The sequence below is a fragment of the Bactrocera dorsalis genome, chromosome 2, assembly GCF_023373825.1.
Source record: "Bactrocera dorsalis isolate Fly_Bdor chromosome 2, ASM2337382v1, whole genome shotgun sequence".
Taxonomy (NCBI): Eukaryota; Metazoa; Arthropoda; class Insecta; order Diptera; family Tephritidae; genus Bactrocera; species Bactrocera dorsalis.
Genome location: NC_064304.1, coordinates 53,077,501 through 53,091,721, shown reverse-complemented (window position 1 = coordinate 53,091,721; position 14,221 = coordinate 53,077,501). Strand labels below are relative to the sequence as shown.

General features: G+C 36.7%; 1 protein-coding gene across 10 annotated transcripts in view; it reads left to right on the top strand.

The window, feature by feature from the left end:
- LOC105225669 (protein sneaky) overlaps positions 1–14,221 on the top strand; it is a 392,025-nt gene that overhangs the window by 274,534 nt on the left and 103,270 nt on the right. For 8 of the 10 annotated variants that reach the window (XM_049448019.1, XM_049448016.1, XM_049448023.1 and 5 more), the window contains 3 exons: positions 5,611–5,738; positions 5,795–6,038; positions 6,090–6,180. In XM_049448019.1, the coding sequence (XP_049303976.1) occupies positions 5,611–5,738; positions 5,795–6,038; positions 6,090–6,180 (463 nt within the window). Of the gene's footprint in view, positions 1–5,610; positions 5,739–5,794; positions 6,039–6,089; positions 6,181–14,221 lie in introns of those variants that run through there. The other 2 variants (XR_007421636.1, XM_049448028.1) reach the window with 1 other exon arrangement.

The following is a 14,221-nucleotide window of genomic DNA, read 5'->3' as shown; positions in this document are numbered from 1 at the left end:
GACACCGCTTACCGGTTATAGCCAAGTTAACAACAGCTCCCCTTTCACATTCCGGAGCTGGAATGTGTTCTTCCGTCCGGACGACATGACCTAGCCAACGTAACCGCCGTCTTTTAATTCGCTGAACTATGTCAATGTTGTCGTATATCTCTTACCTCTCATCGTTCTATCGAATGTGATATTCGCTGTGGCCAACGCGCAAAGGACCATAAACATTCCGCCGAACCTTTCTCTCGAAAACTCGTAACGTGACTCATCAAATGTTCTGCAACTCGAATTATTTTCTCCAGCAGCAGATGGAAGAAGTCGCACGATAAGGAGTCGCCTTGTCTGGAACCTCGTTTGGTATAGAACGGCATTCCGATCCTGACGAAGCTTTTGGTATTGTTTAACGTCAGTTTACACAGCCGTATTAATTTTGCCGTGAAACCAAATTCAGACATCGCGTCATAAAGGCAGGTGGGTTTTAAAGTTTCACACAATACGCTCGATAACCGGTAGTTGGCGTTATCTATCCCATCCAGTACATGTTGTGGTAGGCAGCCTGTTTTCTCTACACTGCGACATGACACTCATCGTCGTACCAGCTTTTCTTTTGCGTTTTCCGGAAACCAATGGTTTCGCGTGCAGCTGTATGTAAGGAGTTTGGAATGCCGTCTCACAGTTCCTTTACACTGAGTTTCTGATGAGTGCCCTCAGAGAGCAGGAGTGCAAGTCGAGTAGAAAATCGTTCGACAGTCTGTTGTTATTGCAGCTTCTCAACGTCGAATCTTTCTTGTGTTTGTTGACGTGCGTTTTCTGGTGCCCAGAGGGGGGTGCGCATCGTGGCTGCAACAAGATAGTGGTCCGAGTCGATATTAAGACCGCGGAGCGTACGCACGTCTAAAATACTGGAGACTTCTATCACAACATGATCCAGTTGGTTGGTGGCTCTTCTATCCGGCGACAGCCAGGTAGCGTGATGAGTTTTTATATGCTGGAATTTAGTGCTACAGATAACCATATCTCGGGCCCCGGTGAACTCCATCAGCATCAACCCATTTGGGGATTCTTTATCACGAAAGCTAAGTTTACTGTCCGTTGCGAATAAGATACCTTCTTTGCTCACCCTGGCGTTAAAGTCGCCAAGCACAATTTTGACATCGTGGCGGGGGCAGAAGATATCTTTCGTTAATTGTCCTTCCCTTCCGTTAGGGCGTGGGCGTAAATCATAGACATTTTGACGAACTTCGCTTTGATGCAGGTTGTGGTTAGACGTTCATCCACCGGTGTGAATGCCAGGACTCGGCGACGGAGTCTCTCTCCCACCACGAATCTCACTCCGAATTTGTGCTCCTTTATGTGACCACTGTAGTAAATGTCAGAAGGACTTACTCGTCTCAGTCCTTGTCCATCGTATTTCCATCGTATTTCTTGGACGACGTCAATCAGCTGGGCACCTTCCCAATTAAGGGACCGGATATTCTGAGTGCATGCCCTCAAATCGTAATCCTTAAAGCGTTTGCCATGATCGCCCTCAAAAGGAGGGTCTCTCGTCCGAGGCTGTTCGTTAGTTTTCATTGCAGTTTTTTTTTTACCAAAACCAGCGCTCAATGCTAAGTAGGGAAGTTCTTTGGCTACCCAGAGGATGCTTGGCCTAAGAGCGAAAGTCGTGAGGTGCTTGAGACATATGTAAAAGAGCCTTTTCTGGTTTTCTAATAACTTGGATATACCGAAATATTCGATAAAAGATTAAAAAAATGGAAAAAAATACCATGAAAATGTCACATACTAATAAAACGTTCCCTGAGATTCATTCAAGTACCTCACATACCATTACCAATTATAATTATGTTTGTTTTATGAGGGATCAAGTTTTCGTCCAATTTTAACCTTTTTAGGAAAAACATATATATAAGCTTGGTTTGTTCGATCCTCTGGTTGCCGTTTTGCATCCTAAAGGTAGGCATCCAGCTCTTAGGTAATTACTCAAGAAAGAAAATACATTATTCCTTCAAGTAATTTTGAGCATTGTGAATGATCTACCGAAAAAGAGCAAGAGGAAATAAACAAAGAAAATGTACTTATATGTGTAAATGTATAAATATTTTCATTGTATTTTAAGGAATGTAAATGAAGATTGGTAGGTTTCATACGAAATTTCAAAATGAACTATACTTTTTAACTTACGTAATAATGATTTTAACTAATTTAGGATGAATTTAACGGTCACTTTGAATTTCCTCCGAGAAAAAAATTGGTGATTTCATGTTTCTTCGCTAAACCAGCGTTGTCATTTTCACATATTATTGAAAAAAATGTGTTAAAAATTAGTACTAGATTGCTTCAGAGCTGCATACTAGCACAAGAAAATTTCCTGTAGCAAATCATTTCTTAAGCGTTTTTTTATAAGAAGTTTTTACATTTCTTGAGAGCTGGATTCTAAGCTTAAGGTATGTCTCTGGCTTTAATTCGTGCACGTTGAAAGAGAATAAAATGTTCGGTTGCATCCGAACATAGCCCTTCCTTACTTGTTCTATCAAGTTTTATGGCGAATATATAGTTATGTGTGAGTTATATACTTATTTATAAAATTGCTTGAAAATATCTTCTCAAGTACACCTGAACCTTGTGTAATCACTTGCAAGTATAAGCGATATTATTCTCGTTGTTTAAAATTAATGAATATGTTGTAGCTGATTTTAATTGGACAGTGATCAGTTATTCAGAGCTAACAGCATCCAATAGCTGAGTTGGAATACCTTTATATACAGCAAAATTTGAAAGGTTAGAAATTTATAATGTATTTATTAGAGAGCTTTATAAATCTCTCTGTAATTACCTCCTATAATAAATGTAGTACCGAGAGAACTGAAGAAACTGTTGTATTCAGTAGTTTTTATATTACCCCTTCGTAGTGAATATAAGGCATAAATGTGTATATTAATATTGTTTATTTTTATTCCTTGCTTACATTAATGGCTTTTGGAATGGTTCATGGACATAATCATATTTGATACAACATTTTCTTAAGACAGCACAGCCAGCATGAACCCTGTTACTTGTATGATTAGAGTCGATTATATCATAATTTTTTATTTGTAAATATATTCTATTTGTGAAGTGTTTTTCTGGCGCTAAAATTACGTCAATATAATTTAGATTTAAGAATATTTCAATTTTTTGGATGTGGCGGAATAAGCCTTTGACTCCTCATTGCTCATCTTAAACTCATTAGCATAGCTTATTAATAATACAAGGTAGTGTTCTTTTTAATTCTAATTGTTTTGTTAAATTTTTTTCATCGTATTTTGTCCATTCATTTCAATTTATTCATTTGTGACATTACCTTTATTAATTAATATAATTTAGTTTTTAGTAGGTGTGATGGGTTACCTAAGTTTGTGAAGTTTTGTTAGGCTATGTGTTTTTCTCTATTTCATTCTTCGATAAAACTGATGTCCATATTTACATACAGCTCAGCCTTCGTAACTCTCTGTATGCTTTGTAATTTGGATGCATTAAATTACAGTTTAGCTTTTGGTGGTTTGCAATAAGCTTGACATGTCCAAATTCCTAACATCGATGGTATTGAACAATCTCATTAGTTTGGCAAAAATCGTTATTCAAGATCAAGTATGCCCTGGCATTTACTGCAGTGGCATTATAAAAGAGCGCAAATTCGGTATGGAATTCGTTGTGGGAGAGAGACTCCGTCGACAAGTCCTGGCACTCACCCCAGTGGGTGAACGTCTAACCGCAATCTGCATTAAAGCGAAGTTCGTCAACGTTCGCTGATTTGCGTCCACGCCCTGACGGAAAAGAAGGACGAAGTGACCAAAGATACGTTCAATGAGCGCACCTGTAACACCTGTTTCGCCACGATGTCAAAATCCTGCTTGACGACTTTAACGCCTGGGTGGCCAACGAAGGTATCCTTGGCACAACGCACAGTAAAACTTCGTGTATATGTAGTAGTATTTTGGTTACTAATTTCAAATACGATATTATTTTTTCGAAATTTAAAATGGTGGATACGCGTACGTCAATTTTTCGTAAGATTATTTGAAGAAAATAATATCTTCTCAAAATACAAAACATAACATATGGAATTTCTTTGTATCTTGCTTCGATGTAAATGAAGTTATTTAATTAAAGCTTATTTTACCACTTGCTCATAGTGGTAAAAGGAAGTGGAGAAAAAAATTCATGTAAATACTTTTATTTTACAAAATAATATAATAGTTGTAAGTTACCGTTATTACAATGTATCTGGTAATATTTAACAAATAATGACCCTATAGATTATTAAAATAGCTTCATCATAATCACTACCGGATGCAGAATCTGCATTTGAGCTGAAGTATGAGGTGTGTGATATCGAGTCTGCACTCAAACCCGTCGTAGAATTTAATAGTTTAAGTGCCTCTGATGACAATGTGCTACTTTTTTGAGCGGATCTTATCTCAAACTAGAAATAATATAAAAATAATAATAAGAAATAATAAAAAAGATATAGCCATTTAATGCAAAATCATTTTCTTCAGAAACTTCCTATGTATTTGCTAGAAAGTCTTCAAGAGTCTAAAAACTCGATATACAGGAGCATAAAAATAATTATAATTTTGTGTAAAATGCCTATTGGAAAATTAATTATTTTTGACAAATATTTGTATCATCTTTTTCTAAATTAAACTTCAAGGGCTATCCTTTGAATTCTTATACCGGCAATAACATTTTAGTCTTTTCACTAATTATCACAAATTATTATCACAAAAACACTTCATTTTATTAAAATACCTCAGAAATGAACCAATATTTTCCGTAGCAAGACAACAATAGTTTCCGATGTTCATATTCGGTAATTTGGCTTGAAAATGTGTAGTTCGATGTAAATGCACTATTTTGACTAAGTTATATTTGATATACTATATTAATTAATGTTATAATATTGGAAGTGTGCGTGGTTGCCCAATTTGTATATCGATTTTCCTGCAAAACTGCCTTATAGTTACAGTTCATAATTTTTTTTATGTTTTTCGTTATGTTTATCACACTTATAGTAGTTTTGAATTTACTTTTATATATAGAGTAGACGTTGTCATTATTAAATTTCACCTTATTCCTTCGTTCCAATATTAAATGTCTTAAATTGTCTTTCCGTTTACAAAACGTATGTTTACCTAATTTATAAATATGTAGATATTCACAATTAATTCAATTAAATTTTTGAATTTTTGTATGGTCTTGCAAGTTTTCAACGTGCGCTTTTAATCGGCTGATTCTTCTTAGAATCTTTTTAAAAAAGAAATGCACTCGGAGATTTGTCAGTAAATATCGAGTTCGCTATTTGAAACCATTGCATGATGTTGGTCGGGATTGGTATCAGACCTATGTAGTTAATATATATATATATGAAATTATTATGGAAATTTTATTTTGAGAACCGTGTAACAAAATTGTTACTCAGTCAAAACTCTAGTATCCTAAAAGTATAATAAATATGTACATATGTATGTATTATTACAGCTAGTAAAAATCTTGATTGCTATTTAGCTAATTTATATACATACTTTTAGATAAGCAAGTTTTTAATTATATTAACTTAACTTTTACATTTCTTTACTGAAGGTCAAAGGCTCGGGACTCATGGCAAGATTACTTCAAAGAACTTTAAAAAATTTTAATATTCACGAACAAATTTCCACCTATCTTACTAATGAGTATTGCTTACCAAATGCCCACATAATGCCGAAAAGGTCAATAAAGTTTAAATAATTGTGAAACGATATTTTAAATTTCCTCTATTTCGCAGATTTTATTTGAAGTTAGCTGCGACAAATGTCATAATTATTGTACTTATATATAAATGTTACTACTTTATGCGCATGAGACGAATTATTTGCAGTTACTTCTATCATAAACGTGAGAAGCAACGTATATTATATTTATACAATAGCTTGCTCCGAAAGAGAAAGACGGTTCGCGAAGTAATGCGAAGGACTGCAGAATCTAATGTGCATAAGCGGCGAATACGTCGACGGATCAACCTTTTATTGGTAAAGAATTGGTTATATTTATTTCTGTTACTTAATTTTTTATTATTTTAGTTTCTTCGATTAAAATGGCCAAATTATTGCAGTTGGTATAAATTCTGTGCTGCCGCCCGCCTTAAGTGCTTGATTTGTGATGGATTGGAAGGTAATATAATATAATAATCATTTCTTCTTCTTTACTATCGTAGAAACCGCTTACGCGGTTATACCCGAGTTAACAACAGCGCGCCTATCGTTTCTTCTTTTCGCAATGTGGCACCAATTGGAGGTTCCAAGCGAAGCCAGGTCCTTCTCCACCTGGTCCTTCTAACGGAGTGGAGGTCTTTCTCTTCCTCTGCTTCCCGCGGCAGGTACTGCGTCAAATACTTTAGAGTTAGGAGTGTTTTCGCCCATTCGGACGACAAGACTTAGCCAGCATAATAATAATTTACAGGTAACATAAGTTCATAGTGTCATTGCACCTTTTCCTTGCACCGACGAATAAAAATAAAAAAGACTGTATTTTCAATTCATTATATATATATATGTATATTCGCAAGGAAACTATGCATACACTGTTGGATTGTATGTACATGTATAAAGTAGAGGACCCGTCGACGCTTTACTGTGGCTAACACATAGATAATACTACTACTACCATCTTTATGATTTCTATTAGTTAGATTATAGCTATTAGTTAATGAGACATAGAATTTTTGTGAGGCAACTTGTGTGAGTTTACAAAAAAATGGATCATAAAGAATTTCGTGTGTTAATAAATCATTGCTTTTTTGGAGGAAATACTGTTGAATTTAGGCTCTGTATCAGAGAAATCAACCGTTGAAAAAAGGTTTGCTAAGTTGGAAAGAAGCGAAATAAGCATCGAGGAAATGACGTGAAAGCTATGTGCAAAGTGCGTGCCTCGAAAGTTCACAATATACATATGTAGTTATATAACAAAAACAACGAATTGCTGATTCTGAGTAGTGTTTGAGTGCTCTTTAATCGTAATAAAACCGAATTTTTGCGTCGGTGTGTGACAATAGAAACATGGCCCCATCATTTCACACTGGAGTCCAATCGATAGTCATTCTAGTGGACTGCACATGATAAACCGGTTCTCAAGCGTGAAAAGACAAAGAAGTCGGCTGGCATTCATCGACTGATTACTGAACCAGTTATAATCCATTGCATTGTGTATTTGGGGGCAGTTCGATTCTACTATTCCAAATATTTAGCAATTGTATCATTTTTGAGGAAGGGCCAGTTTGAAATTGTACGCATATACTTCATCGTTTCCGTTTAAATATTCCTCATTGGAGATCTGCGATAATGAACGTGTCCGATCGCCGCTCCGGCCGCCCTGTACCGCCACAAACACTACGTCTCGCAATTTTAAATCGGTAATATGTCTAAAAATATTCATTAAATCATATGCAGTAAAAGGCCATACAGATCTACATATATCAAATCAACAGTGAATAAGTATCCATGCTGTATTGGTTAAAATCGCTTCGAAAATTGGCCATTATTTGTCGTAAAACGTAAATGAAAAAAAAATGTTATTGTGGGATATTCATAAGAGATAGACATATACCATCAAGGAGTTTCTGTAGACCTTTTTAACCCTGCATTACTAACCTCAAAACATGTCGCATGGTTACTAACCATGGGTCTTATCGACCCTTATTTGTATTATCTATTAAAATCGTTTAAACTTATAAATTGCTAAAACGTATACGTCTTTTAGTATATTGTAGTATTTTATTGTTAAATTTATAAAATGATGTGTTAAAAAATTAATTTATATACTTAAATTGAAATTAAGTTTGTATTCATTACAACATAGCTAAAAAAGTGAAAAAAAGTTATCCAGCCAGATTCCGCATAAAATGATAAGTTTTAAAGATATTGACTTCAAATAAAGTGCATTTGAAAACCGAAATATAAAAGTAAAATATTAAAAAGAAAAATTGGAATGACTAATGCAAAAATTTTTCAATTATGTAATGTAATCGACCCAGGCTATTTTTTAAAACAATTTATTATGCATAACATTTTACATGTTTCTTATTCTTATTGTTTATAAACGTTTAAATATGTACAAAGTTATATTACACATGTATCTTGTGTTAAAAAATATTTTTTATTTTTTGTTAATTTAAAAAGTTTGCGTGTCTGGGTCGATTCGACCCTAAGTTTAGTAATAGAGGGTTAATGTGTACAATGACAGATCCAACTTTGAGACGCAAATGATGCTGCGGATTGACGTCGATTTGAAGGCTGATATGTTGCAACGATCATCGCGAACTTCAGTGACATGCGAAGTAGCTATCGCATCTTCCATCGTTTGATCCCAGCGATTATCATGTTCCAGCAATTGTAATTGCTGGCATGGTTCTCAAAAAGTTGCACATACCGTACCATTCACAATACGCAATGACTCAAATGAAGTTGAACCGCGTACATTAATCAAAAGCAACCGAAGGTAGTAGAAGCAACCGTCGTTTTTCGGGTGGATTTTTTAAATTCATCCTAATACATTAGTTGAGAACACTCCTGAATGTCCATCTACTGGTTGGCCTTATTTTTTGTGTAAACATTTTTTTGAAAATGCATCACATGTATAATATCAAACCATTTCCGAATAGAGTAATTTTCTCGCAAACGGATCCTTGACGCAAGTCGAGAAAATACTCGACAATGCCAATTTTTTTGTTGGTGGTGTCTCCGTTGGCTGTACTGTATTCTCTGGGTTGAAATACACACTTTGGCGTTCTCCAAATGAACTGCGAGATGCACAACAATCGGAAAAGATTCATGAATTGCAAAAGTAAATATCCAACAAAGCGCTTCATTGCAGTTCATTTATCGACCCATTTGATAATTTCTGATCTCATCTCGTTTGAGGCCAATAACCGCCATGTTGCTTTCTTAAGTGACGTACTTGCAAACGTATTTGATCTATTTCACCAAACAGCAATACTAACATCGATTAATATGAAGCGGGATTGTGGGGTCCGCAAGGTCTATGAACCATATTGGTTTGCTTTACTTCGTATAAAATTGGACCTTTCTCTACATCAGGAATGTCCGTAAAAATTGTTTCATCAATTTGATCTGGTGTAACCCACATCCTCCAACCAAAGAAGAATGTGTGCGTGTGGCAAACCTCTCTTTTGCCACTCAACGGAGTACATTTAGCATCTAACAGCACCACATACACGTTACTTCCAGATAAAGTCTGTAACAACTCACCTTTACCACCAGTAATAAGACAAAACAGTATTTATTTTGATTTAGACTTTATTTCATCAGACTTCAGTTTTATGGAACATTTTACTTAACCGAACCAAAATAGACCTCCGCAACCGCGCCATCTCCATTCCTCTCCGAATCTCCAGGTGCTGCCAGATCTCCACATCCCTCCTATATTTTTCAAAGTAAGTTTCAACAGTGGATTAGTATCCTCCTTTGCTGTATCTCTGTCACCTTCTGTCTCTTCCGGTACTGGAAGCTTTTTCAAATGGCTTACATTCCGTCGTAGCTCTTTGCCATTACCACGTACTACAACGTCATTCCCTGTTCGTTTAATCACTTCGAATTCTTCTGCATTAAACGTCGTAGACAGCTTATTTGGGAGTATCGTATTACGTACCAGAACTTTGTCTCCAACTGCAATTCCGCTTTCTTTGGCTCTTCGGTCCTCGTCCCCTCTCTTTTTCCCTTTTTCTTTATTGCCACAATCTAAATCTCTGGTTTCAAGGTCCAGTAACGGTTCTTCGACGTCCTGTAGCGATGGAATCTTATCTCGTATGCGCCTATTAAATAAAAGTTCTGATGGTGATTTCCCTGTTGTTCCATGTGGGGTTACGTTGTACATGAGAGCAAACTTTTGGATTTCTTTTCTATAGTTTTCTCCCTGTGCATTGGCAATTTGTAGACGCTTAAGCAAAGATCGATTCAAGTTCTCTACCTCCCCGTTTGCCTGTGGCCAATACGGTGGAGATGTAATCAATTCAATCGCATTTTCTAAACAATAGTTCTTGAACTCTTCACTTACAAACTGTCGGCCGTTATCCGCAGTGATGGATTTTGGATACCCCAATCTTGAAAATATTTCATCCAGAAAATTTATTATAGCCGTTGATGTTATTCTTTTAAGAAATTTCAGTTCATGATAACGTGAATAGTAGTCAATAACAACAAAAATGTACTCGTGGTTTGGTAAAGGTCCCAGTAAATCCATTGCGAGTGAAACCCACGGTCCGTCCGGTAAGGTACGTCTTTTCATTGGGGCCGGATTGTTGGGCCTAGATACTAGTAAGCAACTGCGGCAGTTTTTAACGAATTTTTCAACTTCCCTGTCGATGAGGGGCCACCAGACCTTCGATCGAACTCTTCTTTTCATTACTGTTTCACCTGGGTGACCTTCGTGGGCTAATTCCAGGACGCGAGATCTCAACGATTTGGGTATAACGATCTTAGTTCCCCGTAGAAGCTTGTTTCCAACCGCACATAGCTCTAAGCGAAAAGGAAAAAACTTGGTAATAAATTTGTCGCCCCAAGTATCTTCCTTAACATTTCTAATTGCCTCTAAGAGTTCGGGGTCTGAGGAGCTACCTTGATAAATTTCTAAAATTGTGAGAGCTCGAGGCACCGACTTTTCAATAATGGTACAAAGACTCTGTTCTCCATATTGATCAAACGTGTTAGAGGGTTTTCCTACGTATAATCTCGAGAAGGTGTCAGCAATGTTGTATTTTCCCGGTCTGTATATTATTTTAAATTTAAAAGATTGTAAACGGAGAACCCACCGCTCAATTCTTGCAGGCGGTCTCGATGTAGTTTTAAAAATTGCTTCTAGTGGCTTATGGTCCGTGACGAGTTCGAATTCTATCCCTGCCAGGTAATAATAAAACCGTTCAACTGCCCAGACTAACGCCAAACTTTCCTTCTCGGTCTGTGAATACCGGCGTTCCACTTCTGACAGGGATTTACTGGCAAACGAAATGACTTGAGGTGACTCACTTTGGAATTGAAGGAGTATCGCGCCCAACGCCACTGGGCTTGCGTCAGCTATTACTTGAGTACGTCTCTTTGGGTCAAAATATGAGAGTGTTGGTATTTTTGCTAAACTATATTTTAACTTTTGAAATGCGGCTTCTTGTTGCGGACCCCACACCAATTTTATGTCCTTTTTAATCAGGTGCCTTAGCGGTTCGGTGACGTCCGCCAGATCCGGCAAAAATTTGCCCAGGTATGTTACTAGACCTAAGAAACTCCTGATTTCCTCTTTGGTAGAAGGCGCTCGAAATTTTAAAACGGCATTAATCTTTTCTGGATCAGGGTCGATACCATCCGAAGATAACACGTGTCCTAAAAATGTCAGTTTCTGTGCTTTCCAGATACATTTCGAGTCATTAAGCTTTATGTTAAATTCCTCAAAAACTTTTAAAACGCCTTGTAAGTTCCTATCATGTTCGGCCTCTGTCACTTTTGTATGTACTTTGCACCGTCAGGGCAAGTTCCTTTATTAATACAAAACTAAGACTAAATACATTTTGATAATTTAGTGCTATTAATACTACTTTATGGTACTAGTTTCTATTTGCTGTCTGCTATGTTATTTGAAGATAGACACACTATCTACAGTCGATTGTTTGTCGTTACAAACAGTCCCGAGAGAATAGCGTGTAGGAGATAACATTTGTTATGTGTGATACCATTTCTATTTCACACCATATTTTGGAATTGCTTATCACTATTTTTTTATGCGTGGCTCGACATAAACAAGAGATGTTTTGGTGTTTTTGAGAAATGAAACGTTCCTTAACTCTCCCCTTTGTTAAGATGAAATGTCCTAATTTCCAGTCATCTGGGCTTGGAGTCGACGAAGTTCGATCTCATATGTTTGGCTGAATAATCGTTCCTTTTTAATTTGGTATGCGGGTTTTTTCCGAAATAGAATGATTGAATGAATGGTCAGTATAAATGGTTAAATCAGTGATGCCGTATAAAAAATTGTGGAGCTTCTGTAGCGCCCACACGATTGCAAGAAGTTCTTTTACATTTGTGCTGTAATTTTTTCAGTGTCGGTTAACGTTCGAGAAATAAAGGCAATAGGTTGCCGAAATTGGGAGAAAACTGCTCCAATTGCTTGGTTACTGGCATCGGTAGTTAGTTCAAATGGTTTAGTGAAGTCCGGCTGATGAAGTTCTACCTGTTCTTGCAGAGCACCTTTTATTTTTTCTAAGGCAGTAATTGCCGCTTCATCGAGCTTTACTTCTACTCGCGCACTTTGATTTCTTGAAATCATTCCTGAGACACCTCGTAGGTGTATAGTTATTGGTTTAGTGATTTGTGCGAAGTTTTTTTCAAATTTCCTATAGTAGCTAGCCAAACCTAAAAATGATCTGAGTTCTTTTAAGGTTTTTGGCATTGGATACTGTTTTATAGGTTGAATCTTTCTTGGATCAACCGTTACTCTGTTATGTTTAATTATGTGGCCAAAGTACTCAACAGAGTCCTGGAAAAAATGCGACTTTTCGTCCGAAATTTTCATATTCTATGTGTTCTTCATCGTGTTAAAACATCGTCTATATAAACGTAAGCAAATTTACCGATATATTGTCGCAAAATGTCGTCTATGCATCGTTGAAAGATTGAGGGTGCGTTCTTAAGTCCAAACGGCATCCTAACAAACTCATACTTTGCGCCATTCACTGCAAATGCGGTTTTTTCGCGATCGGATTCCTTTATTAAAATTTGATGGAATTCTGATTCTAAATCGATGGTCGAGAAAACTTTAGCTTTACCTACATTTTGAACTGTCATATTAATATCAGGTATAGGGTAGCGGTTGTTTATAGTATGCGCGTTAAGTTTTTGGTAGTCGACCACCATTCTCCGTTTAGGTCTATCATTTCCGTCTAATCCTTTTTTTGGAACAGCCCAAATAGGGGAATTGTACGGACTTTTACTCGGCTGAATTATTCCATTTTCTAAAAGCCTATCTATTTCTTTATTGACGAAGTCCTGGTCTGCCACGGGGTAAGGGTATTGTTTTGTCCAAATAGGATCTTCTGTTTGCGTCCTAATTGTAGCTTGGATAGTAGTTGTGAAGGGTAGGGTGTCACTAATATTTTCATTTGCTTTAATTATTTCCTTAATTTCCTCCTCATACTTGGCATTATCTACAGTATAATTAATGAAAGGTTCACCTATGATTATATCGAATTCTTTTAATTCGCTTATTTCAAAGAATACTAAGTGATGCCCGTACATTGTGATCACTTTTTTTGAATGTATAACCGAATAGCCATGTAGAGTTTTTGTTCTAAATGGTTTTATTGATACTGACTTACCTATGTTACAGTTCTTACTAATGTAGTTATTTGTGGATCCAGTGTACACTAGTAAAGTGACGGGTGTGCCTGTTAGTCCGCATTTCGTCTGGATGCATGGCAACCCGTTTATTCGCCTAAAAAAGTACTGCCAGATTCAAAATTTTCCTCGTAGTTAGAGATGTTCACAGATTCTATGTCAGCTTGTTCGGTTTGGTTGATACGCTGTACTTTATTGTGGTTAAAGTTTTGGGATGATACGTTTCTCTCCCTTTTAAATGGATTTTGTTGGTGAGGCGGATTTCTTGGAGAGTTTTGATGCATTTGCTTCACGTATTGGCGTGAAAAGTCCATTTCCATTGGTATAGGTTTTGATTGTTGTTGGCCATTTCGCTGGATGTAGCTACCAGAATTATGTTTCCTTCTCTCTTCATACGTTAGTTGCCGTTGAGGATTAACGCGATATGCTGGTCTCAGTTGATGATTATTCCTTTGGTGATAAAAGGTGGTCTGATCTTCATGTCTCGAATCATATCGACGGGGAACAGTGCTCTCGAAGTGTAGATCCTGATTGTCATGGTAGATGGTGCAAGCAATCGCATATGCTTCACCAAGGCTCTTTGGTTTATTTGAATAAAGTATACCTCTGGTGTAGTTGCTCCGGAGTCCCATAATAAATGAGCGGATGGCGTCATCACTCACGTCTGATAATCTTCCAGCTCGCATATTATCTTCCATTGTTTCTATTTTTTGTTGAATCAATGTTAAGGCTTGATGTATTTCGTCGTGGAATTCAGTGACGCAGATTTGTAATCCCCTACAACACAATGGAGTTTGGATGCATAATTTTTCTTCATTTTT